Genomic DNA, 23,332 nt, shown 5'->3' on the forward strand with positions numbered 1-23,332 from the left:
TGAAGAAACAAGGGACTTGGAACTAAAAAGAAAGGGATTTAGATAGTGGCAACTGATCTACAAAGCAATACCAAAAGCAATATACAACTTGAATGAAATCTCCATCAAAATTTCAAAGACATTCCTCACAGAAACAAAAAAAAATCTAAATTTCATATAGAAATACAAAGATTCCAAATAGCCAAGAAAATCCTGAGCAATTTGTAGTATAACTTCAAATTTTACTACAGAGTCATGGTAACAAAAACAACACGGTAGCTAGCACAAAAAGAGACATGTAGAGCAATGGATTCAAAAGAAAATTCAGAAACAAGCCCATACTAGATACAGTCATCTGATTTTTGGCAAAGATGCCAAAGATACACATTGAAAAAAAAAGAGAGATCTTTTAACAACTGGTGCTATGAAAACTGCAGATCCTCAGATAAGAGACTGAAACTAGATCTCTATCTCTCAATATCAAAGACATTAATGTAAGAACCAAAACTTTGAAACTAGTAAGGAAAATGTAGAAGAAATACTTGAAGATCTAGGCATAAGCAATGACTTTCTAATAGGGTCCAATAGTTCAGGAAATAATAGCAATTATTGACTAATGGGATTCCATCAAACTAAAAACTGTCTACACAGCAAAACAATAGACAGAATGAAGTAGCAACCTACAGAATAGAAGAAAATCTTTGCCAGCTATTCATCTAACAGAAAATTAATATCAAGACTTTATAAAGAATTCAAAAAGTTAAACACCAAAAGAGCAAATAATCCAACCAATAAATGAGCAAATGAACTGAACAATTTTCAAAGGAAGAAGTACAAATGACCAATAAATACATGGAAAAATGTCCATCTTTAGCCATCAGGCAAGTGGAAATCAAAACCACATTGAGATTCTATTTCATCCCAGTCAGAATAGCTATCATCAAGAAAGCAAGAAACAACAAATGTTGGTGTGGATGCAGGGACAAAGGACCACAGCTAGCAGGAATATAAATTAGTCCCACACTGTGGAAATCAGTATAGCAGTTCCTCAAAAAATTAAAAATAGAACTTCCATATGATCCAGCTACACCACTTCCAGATATATAGCCAAAAGGACCAAAGTCAGCTTACAATAAAGATACTTGCACACCCGTGTTTATTGCTATGCTATTCATAATAGCCAGTTTATGGAATCAGCCTAGGTGCCCATCAGTGGATGAATGAATAAGGAAAATATGATGCATACAGAGTTTTATTCTGCCCTAAAAAAGAACGAAATTATGTCTTTGGAGGAAAATAAATGGAACTAAAGATTATGTTAAATGAAATAAGCCAGTCTCACAAAGACAACTATCAAGTTTTTCTCTCCTATGTGGAATCTTAGATGAGGGGAAGACCATGAAAAGCAAAAGGGAGGACTATTAGAAATGTGGATGGTATATTAGTTAGCTTTTCATTGCTGTGACCAAAACATCTGACTTAAGTAAGGAAAGATTTATTTTGGCTCATGATTTCAGAGGATTCCATCCATTGTTACTTGGTTCTGCTGATGCTGGGACCAGTTAGGCAGAACATCATGGAGGCAGGAGTATATGGATTAAGGCTGTTCAACTCACAGCAGCCAGCAAACAGAAAGAGGCCAGGGCAAGGACATGCCCCCAGTGACTTACTCCTCCACCTTAGCGCCACCTCCTACTTTTCACCACCTCCAATTAATGCCATGATATTATAAATCCATCAAGGAATTAATCTACTGATTAGGTCAGAGCCCTCATGATGTAATCATCTCTGGAAACGGCATCACAGACACCCCCAGAAGTGTGCTTTACTAATCTCCTGGGTATTTCTCAATCTAGTTAAGATGAAAAATTGAGATTAACCATCACAAAGGAAAAAAGGGTGGGAAGAGAAGAAAGGGTAACAGAGACGGTAAGTATGATCAAAGTATATCGTATGCAAGTATGGAAATGTTATGACGAACCCCCTTACTTTGTACAATTTAAAATTTTTGAGCTGGTGGAGTGGCTCAAGTGGCAAGAGTGCCTGCCTAGGAAGCGTGTCCCTGGGTTCAAACCCCAGTGCCACAAAAAAAAAAAAAAAAAATTTTAAGAAATTCTTGCCAAAAACACCTATTCTCTGTATTATGAAGTTCTTTACCAAACTTTGTCATACTACCAAAAGACTTACTGTGATTGGTATATTTCTTCTTTCTAATACAGTTATTCTAGGAGGCTAGGCAAATTATAATATGAATTAATTTTTTAAAAAAACTACTTCATCTTGTTGCTTCACTTCTGTTCATTTACTCAATTATGAAATTTGTGCAAGAAACCATAAATAGTCATAACGAATGTAGCCATAAGTTCACAGTCTGATTAGGAAGAATAAGCCAACCTAATGCATGTATCACAAAGCATTAATAAAGTATTAATCAAGTATTAATCAATTAATTATCAAGTATTGATAAACACTGAGGGACAGCACAAGAGTGGTATAGAAGGGACTCCTCAACCAGCCTAGATATTGGAGTGACACTTTCCTGAAGGGAAATGATCTTTTTTAAATGGCACTGAAGTTTGAACTCAGGGCCTAATGCTTTCTAGGCAGGCACTGTTACTGCTTGAGCCACTCCAGCAGCTTAAAATTTTTAAATTGTACAAAGTAAGGAGGTTCAAATGAAAAGATACAAAACTTAGAGATTTATGATAGGATACACAGAAAATTCTATTTCAGTTCTTTTCCTTCCCAAATTATACCAATGAAATACGCTATCTCTACAAAAATAGCTATGGGTTATTTTATTTTTAAAATACTACCATGCCCTTCTTCACCCTTCTGTAAGCTACTCAGGTTCTAGACAATCTACTGACTGAAAGGCCACAGACTAATTGCTGCTATACCACTGCAAATTCATGCATGTTTTTCTTAATAAACAAAGAGTTAAAGGGAATTTTTTAAAACATTTATTAAAGCTATCCAAGAGCTGGGTGCCAATGGCTCACACCTGTAATCCTAGCTACTGAGGAGGCAGAGATCAGGAGGATCAAGGTTCAAAGCCAGCCAGGGCAAACAGTTCTCGAGACCCTATCTCAAAAAAACACCAGTATAAAAAGGGGCTGGTGGAGTGGCTCAAGGCATAGGCCCTGAGTTCAAACCCCAGTACTACAAAAAGGAAAAAAAAATCCTAACCTAGATAATTTTAAATTATTTACTTCTTAGGAAGAAAATACTGAGATCTAGTGAGATGTGCCAAGAAAAATAGCAAAACTTCTCCACTTTTATTAAGATAGCATATTTAGCCCTACATCTGAAAGGATTAAAAGTGCATCTAATAGCCAAGAGCCTTCAAGAATCCTGACTGTATTCTAAAGCAATAACTAAATGAATTCAGTAACAGAGAAAGTGAAAGGCAAGAAAATGGAAGCCAAGTCTAACTGGCAGCATCCTCTCCTCAATAAGAATTACAATGTTAAATAATTGAGAAATGTGATAAGTATTATGGTATTTTCAAGATTATTCTGTATTTTAAGAAGCCAATTTATACAGAAGGCTTTTTTTTTAATTTATACTACTTCTAAAAAGATCATGCAATTGCTAACTAACGAACACTTACAAGACTTCTGATGAATGTTTCACCACCAGTTGTTATAATAAAAAGAGTTTTCCCCGAAAAAGGATTAAGGAAATGGCAGAGTGTATGTTCATGGATAAGTTGGTTCAGGATTCTCCCTGGAAAAGGGGAACACCAAGCTACAAACTACAGTACAGCAATCAGACAACACATTCAAAGGAAACACAACCCATTTCCCATTTTAACAGAGCTATAAATTTTCAAAAGCAGAATATACTGACATTGGCTATTAATTCAACCTAAGAATCCTAAAGACTAGTTCATACTAATCAACTGGTAATAAGTAAGAGTAGTTTAATTAATTAACTGGCATATATATCCTTTTCTTTCAAACTAACAATATTACAATATTTTTCCTTATTATCAGGGAAGGGAAGATATCCCAAAACCTACTCTTACATGTGTCATTTATTGTACTTTTTTAATCATAAGACAGAAATAAATAACAGATCAGACACATCAAGAAATGGTAATGTATAAATTGTTAATATTTTCTAAATCTGGGGGAGTAGGTAACACACTCAAACCAACCAGTACCAAACAATCAACTTAAGTACATGAATCAAGCCAGGTAGTATAATGAGTAGTAAGGCCTGTGGCTAAAATTCATATCCCACCTAAAGACAAATTCAATTTCAACTGGGAAAAAAACAACAACACTACTGCAAAATTAGGACTGTTAAATTTATAGCACCTGTTTTAAACACTTTAATGAGGCAGGAAAAAATCTCTAATACATGTCCTTGTAGTCTTAGTAAAAATGAGCAGGGACCAAAATAAATATGTCAAGATACGTTAAAATAAATAAGCTCCTTACTAAGGATTCCTAAATATATGTAATAAGCACAGAATAAATACAAATAAAGAATTCTACAGTTTTAAGGAAAAATATATAGGCTGGTATCATTTTGGAGCGAAGGAAAAGGGAAAAAGAGAACAGTGGAAAGAAAAGCCTGCAAACAAAAGAACTAACTTAAAAGTTAAAAAGAGGACGAAGTGTCTCGAGTGGTAGAGACCCTGAGTTCAAACCCTACTATCACCAAAAAAAAAGGAAAAAAGAATCAATTTATGTACCTAATTCAGATCTTCAAGATGTCAACATGTCAATTCAACATAAAAGCAGAAGTAGGTAGAGAATCAATCTACTGTTACAATCTTTAGAATTAATACTAGTTACCAAATACTTACCTTTTATTAAACAACCAGCATGATTTTGAAATGATAGAGGCCCTTAACTAATTCAGAAATTTTAAAGAATATTAGTTGTCACTACCACTCCACCAGAATTCCTCAACTTCTTTTTTATACAACTTAACATTTCAGCTGAAGACAATATCCATACAATTAATTCAGGCAGTTTCTTCAAAAAATATTCAAGTAAATTTCTATCAAACGTATAAAGTGGAATTTTCATATGGATAAACATGTTACCTCCTGGACATCTTCTGGATTTCTTCGTGAAACAACCTAAAACAAAACATGCACAGAAAGATCTAATCATTATCAAAATTTAAGTTTTCACATTTGTATAATTACTTTCAACAGCATATATATGTGTGTATATATAATTCAATTTGCTTAAAGGAAAATAAATACTGTATCACTTACTAAAAACTCAGCCATATAATAATTCACTATCTGAAATACTCAAATTTAAAGGAAAAAGCAGTGAAAATAAGGTCCACGTGCTGCATTCCTAAGAGAATGCCTCAGACTTCATTCTTATGTGATATAATTCCAACATGCTTATCTACCCCCATTCCCAGTGTAGAAGCACAAAGAATAGTTATATTTGGGCAAAGTATTATTCTTAAAATTGTGTATGAATCTACAATTACCTCAATAAAATTTCAGTGGGGGTGGATTTTGGTTTTTTCCTTTTTTTCTCTTCTCTTTTTATCAGTAAAATTTCAATTTTTAAGAAAACAGCAGTCATAATGCTCAAACACACTGATATCCAAAAACAAAAGTAACAAAAAATTAAATACAAGCATTCAGAGACAAATAATCCTATCAATATTACCTGAACAGGGACTGGAAGTGGGGGTAGCTCAGTGGAAGAATGCATGCTTAGTATGTACAAGGCCCTAGGTCAATCTCTACCACAATATATACATATATGCAATACATGTGCATACATATTTAATACATATTATATATAATACATATTTATTTTTCCCCTGAGCAAAGGAGAGATTCCTGCAGATTTCTATGATTACAAAGGCCAAAAAGTTGAATACCATGTGGAAACATTTACTGAAAATTTTGGAAAAGAAAAAGGCTGAATGCTTAAATCATCAAATAGCATCATAGAACGGGAAAATCTCCCACTATATTAGTATTATATAAATTGCATGACACAAATTTAGACTATATAATAAATCTATGTAAATGTAAAATTAATGAACCTGAAATTGCAGTATTTTGCAAACCAAAAAAAAGATACATCAAACACATAGGCAAAATGATTGCCTATAGGTAGAAGAAAATGATCTCTGATAATAGACAACTCAATACTAAGAACTAGAAACTAAGAAGAGTTCAACATAACTCATAAAAAAGCAATATATTTATTATGTATAATATATCCATATATGTATATGTGTATGACTTCAAAGTCAGGAAAACTTTGGTTCAAATTATATTCATCTACTTATGGCCTGATCTCAGAACCTGTCTGGGCTGGCTTTTGTGAACATCAATTAACACAGCAAGAGCTTCATAATAAAAAGTTAGTTCCCTCTGCCTACCAGAAAGTTTAAATATCCTGACAGGGCCCTCTAAGAATTTCAGAGAGCAAAACTTTTTAATGTCTTATCATCTATTTTCCAACTTTCAGAATACAGAAATTTGGTGAAATAGCCTAGCAATTTGCATTAATTTAAAACATGGCTGTCCAATAGTACTTTGTGGGATTACGCAAAGGAATTTTCCTATCTATAGCATTCAACACAGTAGCAGTCACATATATATATGGCTATGAAGCCCAGGAAACATGGCTAGTTCAACTAAGAAGCTGAATTTCTAACTTTATTTCATTTAAATCAATTGAAATAAAAACAACCTCATGTGGCTAATGACTACATATTCGGCAATACATATTTAGAATAAGAGGCTAAATAGGGAACTAACAACCATGTATTATTCAAATATTTCAACTATTACTTTCAAACACCAGTCCCTCACTCCCCTCTTAAACACACACAAACACACCCCTTTCCACATAATTAAATGACTTTCAGTGGTAGACTGCTTGCCTAGCTAGCAGGCACAAGGCCCTAGGTTCAATTCTCAGCCCACAAGAAAATAAAAAATAAATGACAATTTTCTGTCCTGAGAAGTCATCAATATTCAATCCACTAATAATCATCCTGCCAAAAACAGTCAACACATGATCACTGACAATAAAATTTATTCAGATACATCTGACATTTTATAGTTTATATTATTCTGAAAACTCAATAGATTTCCTGAATTGATAAATATATTGAAGTTAGTATTTTAAATAATCTTCCTGAACACATGCAAATGATCTTTTTGTGACAGAATTATTTCTTAGTTTGGTGTACATATTAGAAAATATGTTGCAGTTTGGATTTTCCTCAGGTGCACCACTCCTGGAAATCAAGTACATGTCTTCTACAAACAAAATATATTAGTCATCCCCTAACAAAATCCACAGTTGTTTTTTTTTTTAATCTATAGTTTTTAAACCCTTTTCCCAGAAACAGCCAATTGGTTATTTCTCAGCCATGTCCTAAAGGCTCATATATGACTGCTGTGTGCTATGCTGTGTGCTGTGTGCCATACACATAGCTCAGTCCAATGGTGCATAGTGACTGGGGGAAGAGGGGTGTATATCCCAAATTTATTTTCAAATCTCAGAGAACAGCAGTATTAGGAAGCACTTCATCCTAGACACTTCCCATGACAATGAATCCTCAATGTTCTGGCCACAGTGGCATCCTGACAACAATCAATAACAAGGTTTATAGACTGGCAGGGTAGCTCAGTAGTGGAGCACCTGCCTAGCAAGTATGAGGCCCTGACTTCAAACCCCAGTACTGCCAAAAAAAAAAAAAAGTAAGCCAATCAAAAACCAGAAGTTAGAGACACACTTTGGCAGAGTTGAAGAAATAAATTAATAAAATAAAAATAAAGCGCTCTTTTGGCTAACTAACATCATAACAATAACTTGAAATTACGCTCAGATACATGTAAGAGTGGTCAGCTGGGCACCAGTGGCTCACACCTGTAATCCTAGCTACTTGAGTGGCTGAGATCAGTTGGTTGAGATTGGAGGCCTGCCCAAATAGTTTACAAGACTTCATTTCCAAACAGAGCAAAATGGACTGAATGTGTGACTTATGCAATAGAGTACCTCTCTGTAAGACTGAGTCCTGAGTTCAAACCCCAGTGTCACCAAAAACAAAAAGAATTAAAAAAAAAAAGGTGTCATCTTTTAAGAGAACAGCCACTAGAAAACAAAACTACAAAAATTATTCAGCTCTCACTACTGTTATTTCCTAGGGAAAATGATCACAAAATAAGCCCCCTCAGAAATCAGTCATAAGTAGAAGTGAATATACATTTTAAAGAACTACTTTAATGACATTTTTTTTTTTAGACAGGAAGCAGTATTCATTGATGGATGTGACTAAGAAGGAGTAGCACAGTGTAAGCTCTCACAAGTGCAGGGCCCACTACTTGTTCAAAGGACTAAGACAGAGGATGTGCATGACCTCACAGGCATATGGAACAAGCCAATGCTCAGTCACAAAGTCTTCAAATCCATCTGCATTAAGCTTGGTAATACCCCACTTCTTTGAGATCTAGATCTTCTGGCAGCCAAGGAACTTGAACTTGGCCCTGTGTAGGGCCTCAATCACATGCCCTTTGTTCTGCAGCTTGGTGCAGATGGACATGATGACTTGGTCAACTCTGGTCATTACAATGCCCTGAGACATTCCAAAGGCTCCCCCACAGAACTGTCTGGAGCCTAGACTGGGAACAGGTCAAGGTCAGGCACTGCGCGCCAAGCCCCCACAAGGAAAGGAGTCCAGTAGGCTTAACTGGCAATTCACTGTACACAAGTTTTCTGATGGCTATTTTAGTAGTAGTTCACCTGCTAATTGATAACAAAGATATAAAGTGACAAAAGTAACATATTTAACATCATTAAATGTCAAGATATAAATAATCACATGTGAAAAACAAGGGACATACCTCCTCTTCATTTTTCATGGATACAAATCTCCAAATATAGGATAGGAATGATTACAAATTTAAAGCTACACTATACTGAACATTTCTCATTGTGGTGGTTAGGTGAACCAAATGGCACATTCATCAACGTAATGTTTGCAATCCTGACTTTCGAACATTAGCTTTCAGAAAATCTGTGATTTCATAGAAATATACTGACTTCTTTAAACTACACTTCACATGCACAAAACCACAACTCTGGCAGTGTGAATAGATACCTCAAAGCACCCAGCTCACATAGGCAATTGTCCTCTTACAAAATTCAACCTCCCTCTCACTCCATCACCTATATCTCAACTTCTCTCCCCAGTTTCCCTGCAGAGCCACAGGTGTCATGGGTTGGCAAGACTATTTGGGTGGGTTTTCACCCTCCAGTCAGGTAATCTGGACCCAAGAGGCAACACCTGCACAAACCATAATTAGACATTTGCAACATGGTTTTTTCTTTTTTCTTTTATTATTTATATGTGCATACAAGGCTTGGGTCATTTCTCCTCCCTGCCTCCACCCCCTCCCTTACCACCCACTCCACACCCTCCCTATCCCCCCCACCCCCTCAATACCCAACAGAAACTATTTTGCCCTTATTTCTAATTTTGTTGTAGAGAGAATATAAGCAATAATAGGAAGGAACAAGGGTTTTTACTGGTTGAGATAAAGATAACTATACAGGGAGTTGACTCACATTAATTTCCTGTGCATGTGTGTTACCTTCTAGGTTAATTCTTTTTGATCTCACCTTTTCTCTAGTTCCTGGTCCCCTTCTCCTATTGGCCTCAGTTGCTTTTAAGGTATCTGCTTTAGTTTCTCTGCGTTAAGGGCAACAAATGCTAGCTAATTTTTTAGGTGTCTTACCTATCCTCACCCCTCCCTTGTGTGCTCTCCCTTTTATCATGTGCTCAAAGTCCAATCCCATTATTGTGTTTGCCCTTGATCTAATGTCCACATATGAGAGAGAACATACGATTTTTGGTCTTTTGGGCCAGGCTAACCTCACTCAGAATGATGTTCTCCGATTCCATCCATTTAACAGTGAATGATAACATTTCGTTCTTCTTCATGGCTGCATAAAAATCCATTGTGTATAGATACCACATTTTCTTAATCCATTCGTCAGTGGTGGGGCATCTTGGCTGTTTCCATAACTTGGCTATTGTGAATAGTGCCGCAATAAACATGGGTGTGCAGGTGCCTCTGGAGTAACCTCTGTCACAGTCCTTTGGGTATATCCCAAGAGTGGTATTGTTGGATCAAATGGTAGATCAATGTCTAGCTTCTTAAGTAGCCTCCAAATTTTTTTCCAGAGTGGTTGTACTAGTTTACATTTCCACCAACAGTGTAAGAGGGTTCCTTTTTCCCCGCATCCTCACCAACACCTGTTGTTGGTGGTGTTCCTAATGATGGCTACTCTAACAGGGGTGAGGTGGAATCTTAGTGTGGTTTTAATTTGCATTTCCTTTATTGCTAGAGATGGTGAGCATTTTTTCATGTGTTTTTTGGCCATTTGAATTTCTTCTTTTGAGAAAGTTCTGTTTAGTTCACTTGCCCATTTCTTTATTGGTTCATTAGTTTTGGGAGAATTTAGTTTTTTAAGTTCCCTATATATTCTGGTTATCAGTCCTTTGTCTGATGTATAGTTGGCAAATATTTTCTCCCACTCTGTGGGTGTTCTCTTCAGTTTAGAGACCATTTCTTTTGATGAACAGAAGCTTTTTAGCTTTATGAGGTCCCATTTATCTATGCTATCTCTTAGTTGCTGTGCTGCTGGGGTTTCGTTGAGAAAGTTCTTACCTATATCTACTAGCTCCAGAGTATTTCCTACTCTTTCCTGTATCAACTTTAGAGTTTGTGGTCTGATATTAAGATCCTTGATCCATTTTGAGTTAATATTGGTATAGGGTGTTATACATGGATCTAGTTTCAGTTTTTTGCAGACTGCTAACCAGTTTTTCCAGCAGTTTTTGTTGAAGAGGCTGCTTATTTCTCCATCATATATTTTTAGCTCCTTTGTCAAAGACAAGTTGGTTATAGTTGTGTGGCTTCATATCTGGGTCCTCTATTCTGTTCCACTGGTCTTCATGTCTGTTTTTGTGCCAGTACCACGTTGTTTTTATTGTTATTGTTTTGTAATATAGTTTGAAGTCAGGTATTGTGATACCTCCTGCATTGTTCTTTTGACTGAGTATTGCCTTGGCTATTCATGGCCTCTTGTGTTTCCATATAAATTTAAGGGTAGATTTTTCAATCTCTTTAATGAATGTCATTGGAATTTTGATGGGACTTGCATTAAACATGTAGATTACTTTTGGGAGTTATCGACATTTTTACTATGTTGATTCTACCAATCCATGAGCATGGGAGATCTCTGTACTTTCTATAGTCTTCCTCAATCTCTTTCTTCAGAAGTTTATAGTTTTCCTTGTAGAGGTCATTCACATCTTTTGTTAGGTTTACACCTAGGTATTTGATTTTTTTTGAGGCTATTGTAAATGGAATTGTTTTCATACATTCTTTTTCAGTTTGCTCATTGTTAGTGTATAGAAATGCTAATGATTTTTCTATGTTGATTTTATATCCTGCTACCTTGCTATAGCTATTGATGATGTCTAGAAGCTTCTGAGTAGAGTTTTTTTGGGTCTTTAAGGTAGAGGATCATGTCATCTGCAAACAGGGATATTTTGACAGTTTCTTTACCTATTTGTATTCCTTTTATTCCTTCTTCTTGCCTAATTGCTCTAGCTAGGAATTCCAGTACTGTGTTGAATAGGAGTGGACATAGTGGGCATCCTTGTCTGGTTCCTGATTTTAGAGGGAATGGTTTCAGTTTTTCTCCATTAAGTATAATGCTGGCTGTAGGTTTGTCATATATAGCTTTTATAATGTTGAGGTACTTTCCTTCTATTCCTAGTTTTCTTAGAGCTTTTATCATGAAATGATGTTGGATTTTATCAAAGGCTTTTTCTGCATCTATTGAGATGATCAAGTGGTTTTTGTCTTTTCTTCTGTTAATGTGGTTTATTACATTTATTGATTTTCGTACAACATGGTTTTTTCTAAAGTGAAAGAACTCTTATTTAAAACAGATAAGTCAATGGGACAAATTTTATATTCAGCTTTCTAATGAGTTTTCATGAAAGCAATAAGTACTATGGATTGAAAGTTTGCATCCCCCTAAAACTCTTTCTTATGTTGAAGCGCTAATCCCCAATGTGGCAATGTTTAGAAGACCTTTGAAAAAGAATTATGTTTTAGCATCCTTATAAGAAAAAAATAGATATTCCTCTCTCACCCATGTGAGACTCAAATCAAGAAGAGGGAGGGTTGGAGATGTGACTCAAATGATAGAGCACTTGCCTAGAACAAGGTCCAGAGTTCAATATCCAGTACCACCAAAAAAAAGAAAATTTAGGAGTGGCAGTGTAGCTCCAGTGGTAAAGTGCCTGCCTAGCAAGCTTGAGGCTCTGAGTTCAATCCTCAATACTAACAAGAAAAAAAAAAAAGTGAGATCTCATCAGAGATTTAATCGCTAGCACCTTGATCTTAAACTTCCCAGCCTCCGGAACTGTGATAAAATAAAAATGTTTGTTGCTTAAGCTGCCCAGTCTATAGTGTTTTGTTACAACAGCTGACTGCAACAAACTAAGATAGTAAGAAATTGCAGCTTTCTACATTATTGAAATACCAAAATCTCATGAGCAAATAAAGAAATTATACCAGTAAGTTACCTTTAGATACTCAAATGTTTGCTGAAGTTGCTTTTCTCACATCAAATTACACCACCACACTATTTTCCAATCAAGGTTCAAGGAAAATCAAAATCCAAGCCAGGCACTAGTGACTCACGTCTGTAATCCTAGCAATTTGGGAGGCTTGAGATCAGGAGGATCTCGGTTGGAGGCTAGTTTGGGCAAATAGTTTGAGAGACCCCCATTTCCAAAATAACAAGCACAAAATGCACCAGAGGTGTAGCTAAGCAGTAGGGTGCCTGCTTTGCAAGTGACTGTTTTACAAGTATGATGTCCTGACTTCAAACCCCAGTCCCACCAAAGGAAAATCAAGTGTTAACACTTTCAGTTTAAAGTCTTCATATCTTACCATACATGATGTCAATAAACAAGATGAAAACAACAATGGTTTACATTTTTTTAAATAAACTTACTAGGACTGGCAGAGTGGTAGAGTGCCTGCCTAGCAACCCTGAGGCACTGAGTTCAAATCAAGTACCAACAAGACAAAAAAAAAACCTTACTAAAATGTTATGTGACAGTTTTGTATTAAACAATATTAAAAATCAAAAACAAAGGAAGGATAGAATAAAACTAAATTCTAAAAAATAACAGAACTTGGGAGTCATGATTTTTCAAAATGCTTCAGCATAAATACATTTTGTAAAAATCAAACTAATCACTCTCCCTACTCCATGATTAATTACTCTACTTGTTGAAAATATCTCCAGATGAAGATAAAAACCAAGTATTTCCTCAAGAAATCTTCAAAGAGATACTGATTTAACAAGTGAAAACTACCAACTCCTACTAATTTAACACTGGGTATTTACAATAATGTAAGAGATTAAGAGTATAACTTTAGTAAGTTCTTTGATTTCCTTTAAAGTGATTTAAATTGGGCATGGTGGCGTACACTTGTAATCCCGGCACCTAAAAGAGGGAGACAGGAGGATCTGGAGTTTGAAGCCAACCTGTGCTACCTACATAGCATCTCAGAAAAATCTAATTGAATAAATGAAATAAAGTAACTTACTGAAATGTTTATGAGCATTTATTACTTTCAAAATAAAAGGCTAACAAAACCAAAAATTAAAACAAGTGACCTCCTACATATGAAAATTCTATACGAGTATCCTAACACTAAAACTTAATGCTTTACAAGCTAAGATCAGGAACAAGATAAGGATGTCCACACTCACTACTCCTATTCAACACTGTACTCCAAGTTCTAGCCAGAGCAATAAAGCAAAATGAAGGAATACAGATTGGAAGGAAGAAATAAAATCATGCCTTTTGGCAAACAACATTGACTGTCTTATGCAGAAAAAAACAGGAACTCTTACCAAAACATCCTAAAATTAACAAGTCAGTTTGGAAAGGTCTTAGGATAGAGTCAACACAAAAATGAACCAGATCTGTATACATTAGCAACAAACATGACATTTTTAAATATTACAATAGTTAAGAAAAAGATGAAATACTGAAGAATAAATGTAGTAAAACAAGTATAGAATCCATATGCTTTTTGAAAACTACAAAATGCTGATGAAAGAAATCAAAGAACATCTAAATAAATAAGAAATAATGTATTCATGGGTCTGACAATTCAACGTAGTGAAAATGTCATTTCTCACCCAAACTGATCTACAGACTTAATGCACACTACAGACTTAGTGGCTTAAATCTTGTAAGGACTGAACATGGTGGTACCCATAATTCCAGCACTCAGGAAGCAGAAGAAGGAGGATGACAAGTTGAAAGTTTGCCTGAGATACACAGTGACTCTATCTCAAAAAAAAAAAAAAAAAAAGGCAAAGATAGTTTGAGCCAGGCACTAGTGGCTCATGCCTGTAATTCTAGCTACTCAGGAGGCAGAGATCAGGAGAACTGAGATTCAAAGCCAGTCTAGGCAAATAGTTCACAAGACCCTATCATAAAAATACCCACCATGAAAAAAAGCAGGTAGAGTGACTCAAGTGATGGAGCACCTGCCCAGCAAGTATGAGGCCTTGAGTTCAAACCCCAGTACCACCAAAAAAATTAAAAGACAGCTTGAAAAGGACACTGTATGACTATGTGACATTGTCAAAAGGACAAAAGTGTGGTGGAGCGATCAGTGGTTATCATTGGCCAAGGAGTCAGGGAACGGTGTGAAAAGGTTTTTGGCAGATTTGCTAGATGGAGTTATTCTGTTTCCTAATTCTGTTTTCTAATTATGGTAAACTATCTATACATGTGTTGAGATTCTTAGACTTATACAACAAAAAAGTCTATTTTACTATATGTTAATTTCTGTGGTACTGGGGATTATTGCATGTTGATTTTAAAATAATACTTAGGCCGGGTACTGGTGGCTCATGCCTGTAATCTTGGCCATCCAAGGAGGCAGAGATCAGGAAAACTGTGGTTCAAAGCTAACCTTGGCAAACAGTTAACAAGACCTTATCTCAAAAAAAACACATCACAAAAAATAAGGATGGTAGAGTGGCCAAAGGTGTAGGCATTGAGTTCAAATCCCAGAACTGTAAAACTATAAATAATACTTAGAAAGAAAAGTGCTGCCTCTTTCTATCTTTGTCTCAAGTCCTTGTTATAGGCACCAAGAATAAGCAGTTAAAAAGGCAAGTACTTCTCACCAGACATGGGTGACTCACAGCTATAACCCTGGCTACTTGGGAAACGGGAAACTGAGATCCAGAGGATTGTAGTTAGAGACCAAGCCAGGCAACTATTTCAAGACTCATCGCCAAAATAACCACAGCAAAATGGACTGGAGGTATGGCTCAAGTGGTAGAGCATCTGCTTTGCAAGTGTAAAGCCCTGAGTTCAAACCCCAGTCCCACCAAAAAAAAAAAAAAGGCATTGTCTCCTATGAGAAGTGAAACAAGTACATTATGATAAAGGCTTTGATAGCAGAGTATATAAAATACATACTGAGCTACCTACAAGAGGCTTCTGGAGAACACAGACATAGCTGACAACTGAAATGAGCAAGACAAAAGAGCATTCAAGACAGAGGAAACGGCATTCAGCAGAGAGATACAGAGGCATATAGTGTACTAGTATAACCTGGAAAACTGCAAATAATTTCTTCCCAAGCATAACCAGTCCACTCAAGAATTATGGTCAAGGACTATGTGTAGTGGTACACACCTATAATCCCAGCTACTCAAGAGGTAGAGATGGGAGCATCGTGGTTCAAGGTCAGTCAGGGCAATTAGCCTGAGACCCCATCTAAAAAAAGATACTAAGCGAAAAGGCTGGAGACACAGCTCAGGTGGTAAAGCAAAATCAAGACCCTGAGTTCAATCCCCAGTATCAAAAAAAAAGGAATATGGTCAAGAATTGGAAGCAGACTCCCTCTCAGCAACAGTATTTCAATGTGAAGCCTTGCTGATGGTAGTTTTCAAGGCTTTAGGTCAAGCTCAGTGCACTTCCAGCACTCATTCCCTGCTCTCCTTTGTTCACATTAGCCCACTACTTTTGCAAACAACAGTAAGGCCCGTAGGGACAGATAAATAGGTATCCCCATATGTACACCCGCAGCACCTAATGAAATGTGCTCTACAGTGTATGCATTTAGCAGCACAGCACTGTGACTGGGGCCTGTCTATCTGGCTTCAAATACACATTCTACCACTTGCTAGCTATGTGATCCTGGGCAAGTTACTTAACCTAATTTTCTCATCAATAACATGACAGTAATAATGGCTCCCACTCACTGGGCTAATGTGACAAATGTGTTAACGTATATAAAATGGTCATTCAGTCAGGTCATTCAGTCATGTCTGTAATCCTAGCTACTTGAGAGGCTGAGATTAGGAGATTGAGATTCAAGGCCAGCCTGTGCAAACTGTTCAGGAGACCCCATCTTCAAAATAACCAGAGCAAAATGGACTGGAGGAGTGGGTCAGGAGGTAGAGTGCCTGCTTAGCAAGAGTAAAGCCTTGACTTCAAACCCCAGTCCCACAAATAAAAAATAAAATACAATGCTAATTCAGCCAAGCACAGTGGTCAAGCCTGTAATTCTGGCTAAAAAGACAGAAAATGAAAAGATTGTGGTTCCAGGAGTCCAGGCAAAAGGTTCACAAAATTCCATCTCAATCAATAAAAGCTAGGCATGGCGGTACACATCTGTCATTCCAGTCACGTGGTAAACATAAAAACATAAATAGGATGATAACAGTCCAGGACCACTATGGCATAAAGCAAGACCCTTTGTCAAAAATAACTGAAGCAAAAAGGTCTGGGAGCACGCTTAAGTGGTATAGTGCCTGCTGAGCAAGGGTAAGGCCCATAGTTCAAATCTCATACCACCAAAAAATTGCTAATTCATAGTAAGCACCATCCAAGTAGTTGCTGTTATTACTCAATAAATGCCGGCTACATAACATGAAGATTTAGGTATTACCTACTTGAAAATCAATCAAATTACTTTATGTGCAAGACAGTACATTGAAAACCTCAAAATTTCAAAGTACTGCTCAAATTGAAGAAGAGTTAAACAAACAGGGAGGTCTATGTGTTCATGGCCCAGAAGACTCAGTATTATTAAGACATCAGTTCTTCTGAAACTGATCTATATTTTCAATGTAATCCTAATCAAAAACCTGGGCAGGCATTTTTGTCAAACCTGACAAGGTGACCTGGAGGTGTGGCTCAAGAGGTAGAAACCCTGAGTTCAAACCTCAGTCCCAACAAAAAAAAACAAAAAAAAAAATTTTTTTTGATAATTCTGCTTAACGGTAGAAGCAGATTCCCCACACACCCAAAAAAATGTGTATACTGTATGATTTCTTTACATAAAATTCTAGAAAATGCAACCTAATCTATAAAGACAGAAAGCAAACCAGTGGTTGCATAGAAACAGGGTGAGAAGGGGAGAGTGACTGCAAAATAGCATGAGGGAACTTGGGCAGTGCTGGCTACACAACTACTGCCATTTGTCAAAACTCATCAAATGGTACACTTAAGATTGGTGACTTTCTCTGTACATAAGTGATGCCTCAATGTAAACAAAATGAAGTCTTAAGGCAGCACTGTCTGTTAAGAATGAAAGCACACTTTCTGCTTTCCATACTCATGAAAATACAAACAAGAATTACTATTCGCAATGTTGTTGAGAAATCTTTATGACAAATACGAGAATTCTGCACCATGTTTCTCACATGATGAAACAACCAGAAACACTGCTGATGGTTTTTTTTATATCTGTATCTCCTTTAACCAAAGAATCAAAGAAAATTTACACAAGACTTTTCCAATAAGTAAGGGTACTTATTCCAGATAAAAACTAAGAAGCATCCAAGCCAAACTCAGGATCTGATAAGGTGATCAGCCTGCCTGCAGGTTTATCAAGCAAACCCAGTTTGCTGACAAAACTGGTTCCTGGCATTAAAACAGTACCAGATTAAGAGTGTAGTGTCTGCTATCTTTTTTTTTTTTTTTTGTAGCCCACACTGGCCTGGAACTCACTACACAGCCCAGACTGTCCTCAAACTAGAGATCCTCCTGCCTCTGCCTAACAAGTGCTGGGATTACAGACATCCACCATCACTCGCCTAGGTATGGATAGTCACCTTTATGTGGTTACTGCTGGTCCCCAGGATTCTCCCTTTAAGGGAGGGACTTTTAAACTCAAACTGTTCCTTCAAGAAGTACATTCAATGGCTGCATCTAAATTAGGCTTCAAGAACAAAATTTAGTCAAGCACTAGTGGCTCACGCCTGTAATCCTAGCTACTCTGGCGGCAGAGATCAGGAGGATCATGGTTCAAAGCCAGCCCAGGCAAAATAGTTTGTGAGACCCTATCTCGAAAAAAAAAAAACTCATCACAAAACAGGGCTGATGGAATGGCTCAAGGTGTAGCCCCTGAGTTCAAACCCCAGTACCAAAAAAAAAAAAAGACCAAAATTTGTCATCCCAATGTAGACAAATTGGAAAGAATATGTTTAGATATTTAGAAAGTTAAGTGGTCCCTACCACCGCAGATCCACACAGTTCTGCTATGGATCCAGGCTTTGTTAGGTGTTCCTAATCCAGACAATCCATTTGCAAATAATGTAGCAGTGCAGTGGAAGACCAAAGCCTTAGAAACAGCTAGAACATGGACTTCAGTTATTTTTCAAAAAAAAATTTTTTTTTTTTTTTTTTTTGGTGGGACTGAGGTCTGAACTCAGGGCTTCACACTTGCAAAACTGGCATTCTACTGTTTGTGCCACACCTCTACTCCATTTTGCTCTGGTTAGTTTTAGAGATGAGGGTCTCACAAACTATTTGCACAGGCTGACCTAAAACTGTGATCCTCATGATCTCAGCCATCCAAATAGGCAGGATTATAGGTACGAGCCACCAGTGCCTAGCTTCCATGAGCAATATTCAAGTGTGCTTCACTTCTGTTCTGCCAAGATTTCCCTTTTCGTTTGCATTTAATGTACACAGACTAAGAAACATTACAGAATAAAAGCCCAGACATCTTTGGTGATTAAATGCACATTAGCAAATCCATGTAAGCATAAGCAGAGGCCAGAAGTATCATCTGGACTGTTGCAAAAGGAGGTGCTTAAAAGCAGTGTCTCTCTGCTTTTATTCATTCCCCATGTCATGGTTTAAATATAAAACACCATGAGTGAAGGTGGTTTTCAGAGTTAGCTGCAGGAGTGTGGGTGTTTTTCTTTATTTTTTGAGTGAGAAGATAGTTTTATTTTAATTTTATGGATGTCGGCTGGCTGAGTGGCTCAAGTGGTAGAGCGCGTGCCTAGCAAACATGAGGCCCTGAGTTCAAACCCCAGTGCCACCAAAAAAAAAAAAAAAAAAAAAGAAAAAGAAATGTTAATTATATGCATGTCATTCCCCCTTTTTCATGGTGATCTAATTGCACTGGTTAACAGTAGCTAGCCAGTTCCAAAATAGGAACATTAAACAAGGCCTTACTAACCACACTGGGACTTTACTGTCAAGTACAGATTCCCACTCCACCCTGCCTTTTCACAAAAAAGCTTGTGATCAGTTTGTATAGCTTGTCTGGAAACTTCTGTAAATATTATGTATTAGTAAAATATTTTTTGTTATTCAAAAAAAAATTAAGAAACAATACAGAGGCTCTCAAGTGGTAGGGCGCCTGCCTGGCAAGCTCAAAAGCCCTAAGTTCAAACCCCAGTACCACCAAAAAGCAAAAGGAAGCAACATAAAGTTTAACTAGGAAATCCGTTAGCAGCATCCTGGTAACTAGCCACAAAGTCATCTGAGCCTGCCAGGTTCCAGAGTATTACAAAAAAAAAAAAAAAAGTAAAGGAAATTTAGGAAGAAAGAGCTCTTTTGCTATTCAAACTTTAACACTGGTACTTCCAGTAATTCTAATTCAACTCCTACAGAAATAACCCTGCAAGGAACAAAAATATAGAAAATGTTCCTTGAAGCTAGAATTCAGTCAGTAGTAGGAAACATGTAGAAGACATTCCTAATTTTTTCATGAAGTTCTCAAGGGAGTACTACTTACCTGATTAGTTCTCCTGAGGAAAGATGTTTTTTTCCTTAAGATTCAAAAATAATATTCTACTTGTTTTATAATATTAAGCACAGTTATCTTTATAGCTCCATGTTGACCCTTAAATTTAAAAAACCCTTAAATTAAAAAAAATCTGCAACATGAGCAATAAATGAGGACATAAACATTTACAGAGAGAGAAAAGTCAGTGCAAACAATTTTCAAATAATCCCAGCAACGTGTAGCATGCATATAGCGTGCATTTGGTTAATTCTACAGCAATGTGCTTCTTTACCTTCTCTTTTATACTATCATAAAAGTTAGTTCGAGGGGCTGGAATGGCTCAGGTGACATAGTGCCCCACCCAGCAAGCATGAGGCCCTGAGTTACTTCAGTAAACAGTTCACAGCTTAAGATATTTAAGATGTGAACTTGGTAAGCCTTGCCTTTTGCAAAATACGACCACAAATAATTATCATACTAAACGCTTCTAATTCAAGTTCCACACACATTCATACCCCCAGGTTTCTACGGGCTCTATCCCTTTCTACAATTTCTTCAATGCCATCTCTTTTTCTGGATTCTTCCCATCTTTCACTACCTGTCTTAATTGGTATATACTCCCTGAGCCCTTGAGTCAGAAGCAACCTCTATGTCTTACGAATTCCCATCGCTCTTTTCTGTAGTGTTTGTGGCACTTCTTTAAGTAAACTCTGTTCTACCACAATTACCCTTGAAAGGAAGGCTTATGGTTTATCCAGCCTTGTAGCCCTCATAGTACTTAGTCCCTGGAACTACAGATTATTGGGTGTGCTGCCTAGAATGAAGAGGAAAACACTCAACGACGTTTTTGGGGGCACGGTGTACTATGCGCTGCCTTAGTTGTGTAGACAGAAACAACTGAGAGTTAGAAACAATTGGTAGTTAGAAACAACTGCCAATGAGAGACCTACTCTAAGCCAACTAAGACAACTAAGAGACACAAACATGTATACAGATTAATACAATGTATTTTGATAACTGTAATAAGAGATGAGTAGGATAGCATTATAAGAAAACCATGTTTGTTGAACATTGTCCTTACTGAAAGCCATGAGAAACTGGGGCAAAGACACAGCCCTGACACATTGGTCCATGCATGGTAGGTGGCCTAACAAGTGTGTTAGGATTGCCTCAGAGAACCGCCTTCTATTACATAAGTTGGCTAACACATAAATTAAAATTTTCAAGGGTGCGTTATTCCTCTGGAGCAAGCAAAACCACTTCTGCAAATTTCGTTCTAAGAGAAAGTCCGAGTGGGACGCAGGCTGAGTCATCAATTTAAAAACATGCCAGCACTACTCCACCCTAGAATGGGAACAGCACCGCCAGCTACTCCAGGAGAGCCTGGCACCCCACATTCAGCCACTGCCCCAGCCTTCCTGATCTCCATCTCCAACGCCTGTCCTGCCATGGGGCGCCGCCAGTCCCACTCGCCACCCGCACTCACCCGGGCGGTGACTTTATACACCGTGTAGCCCCTCGGGTGTCGCTGGGGCTCGGTGACGGTGTAGAAACGGGCCAGGTCGGCGCTGTGCCCCCGGGGAGAGGTCATTCTCCCTCCACCTCGGCAGTCGCCGCCAGCCCCGGATCATCGGGGAAACCCGGAGCCGCTACAGTCCGGGTCCCCAACCAGCTGCCCAGCAGCAAGGGGGCGGGGGCTCCACGGCAGCGCCTCCGCCGCGCAGCTCCGCTTCCGGGTCAGCGGAGTCGCTTCCGGATCGGGGGGGCGGGTCCCGCGTCCCCCGAGAGGAAACCAGGCTCGGGCTTAAATCCTGGTCCCCACTGGGTACTAGTACTGCCGGATGGACCAAGTTGGGGGGGGGGTCTCACCGCCACCCCCCCCCCGCGACCGAGACCGGAGACATCTCCCCTAAATCTCCTTGGGCGCCAGACGCGTCACCTCTACTTCCTGAGCGCTGTTAACGGCCTTGCCACGGCGGCGAGAGCTTCGCTCCTCCCCACCCCTGCTGGACTTCACCAACTTATGTGAAGGCATGGAAGGATGGGAGGATGCCCCAGCCTACCATCTTTTCCTTCCCCACTCCGGGTTCGTCACATCTCAGCCAGTTCCCATCCCGTACACACCTCTTTCCGTACCACACGTGCAGTACAATCCCCATTGAAAGTTGCAGTTCTTTTTTTGTAGAAAGTGACGTGGTAGGACTAGGTATGGTGACAAATGCCCGTAATCCCACCACTTGGAGGACTGAGGCAAGGAAGATCACAAGTTTGAAGTGAGCCAAAGCTACATAGCAAGAACCTGTCTCGAAAAAAGATAAAAATAAGCTGAATCTAAAATTTATGTGAAAAACACAAATCAGTAATGCCCAAAACGATCCTAAAAAAAAAAAATAGTAACTTGTAAATTCTGATTTCAAGATTACTGGAGAGGCTCAATAACCAAGGCAGCGTGATATTGGCATAAAGATCACGTTTAGATCAATAGAACAGAGGACCAAAACTCATCATAAATGGTCATTTGATTTTTTTATACAATGCCAAGCCAATCCAAGGAAGAAAGGATACTTTTCTTAACTAAAGATGCTAGAATCATGGGGTGTACATTAAAAAAGAAAAGAACCTCACCCTTACAACTTGACTCTTTTACAAATAACCATAAACGAAAAAACAAAAGATATAAAAATTTTAGAAAAGAGGAAAAAACTTTGTATGGTAACAAACATGCATGCGCAGCTACTCAGGAGGCTGAGGCAGGGGAAGTGTTTGAAGCCAGAGGCTTGGCAACATAGATGAAAGAAAGAGAAAAAGTCGGGTGCCTGTGACTCACTCCTGTAATCCTAGATACTCAGGAGGCAGAGATCAGGAGGATCACGATTCAAAGCCAGTCCAGGCAAATAGTTCAGAAGACCCTATCTTGAAAAATCCCTTCACAAAAAAAGGGGCTGGTGGAGTGGCTCAAAGTGTGGGTCCTGAGTTCAAGTCCCAATACCACAAAAAAAAGGAGAAGAAACAGATTGGAAAACTTACCTGATCTAAAATATTTAAAGAACCTCTACAATAGTTTTTGTTTGTTTTGTGGGGGGTAGAACTTCTCAAAAGTCTTTATTTGTTTATTTATTCATTCATTCGTTCATTCATTTGGCAGTACTGAGGTTTGAGCTCAGGGCCTCCTGCTTCCTAGGAAGAGTGTTGAGCTACTCTGCCAGCCCAACAATGGTTTTTAAAAAGATAGTCAAAACA

At 37.9% G+C, this 23,332-nt stretch overlaps 1 protein-coding gene across 13 annotated transcripts in view; it reads right to left on the minus strand.

Moving 5' to 3' along the window:
- Positions 1–21,823, minus strand: part of Rps6kc1 (ribosomal protein S6 kinase C1) — a 162,801-nt gene extending 140,978 nt beyond the window's left edge. For 5 of the 13 annotated variants that reach the window (XM_074048352.1, XM_020185996.2, XM_074048350.1 and 2 more), the window contains exons 1-2: positions 21,579–21,819; positions 5,042–5,077 (exon numbers count right to left, since the gene is read on the minus strand). In XM_074048352.1, the coding sequence (XP_073904453.1) occupies positions 5,042–5,077; positions 21,579–21,683 (141 nt within the window). In that variant the 5' untranslated portion in view covers positions 21,684–21,819. Of the gene's footprint in view, positions 1–3,592; positions 3,709–5,041; positions 5,078–21,578 lie in introns of those variants that run through there. The other 8 variants (XM_074048355.1, XM_074048349.1, XM_074048354.1 and 5 more) reach the window with 5 other exon arrangements.
- Between the last annotated feature and the right edge of the window lie 1,509 nt (positions 21,824–23,332).

This window comes from Castor canadensis, chromosome 11 (genome assembly GCF_047511655.1).
Source record: "Castor canadensis chromosome 11, mCasCan1.hap1v2, whole genome shotgun sequence".
NCBI lineage: Eukaryota > Metazoa > Chordata > Mammalia > Rodentia > Castoridae > Castor > Castor canadensis.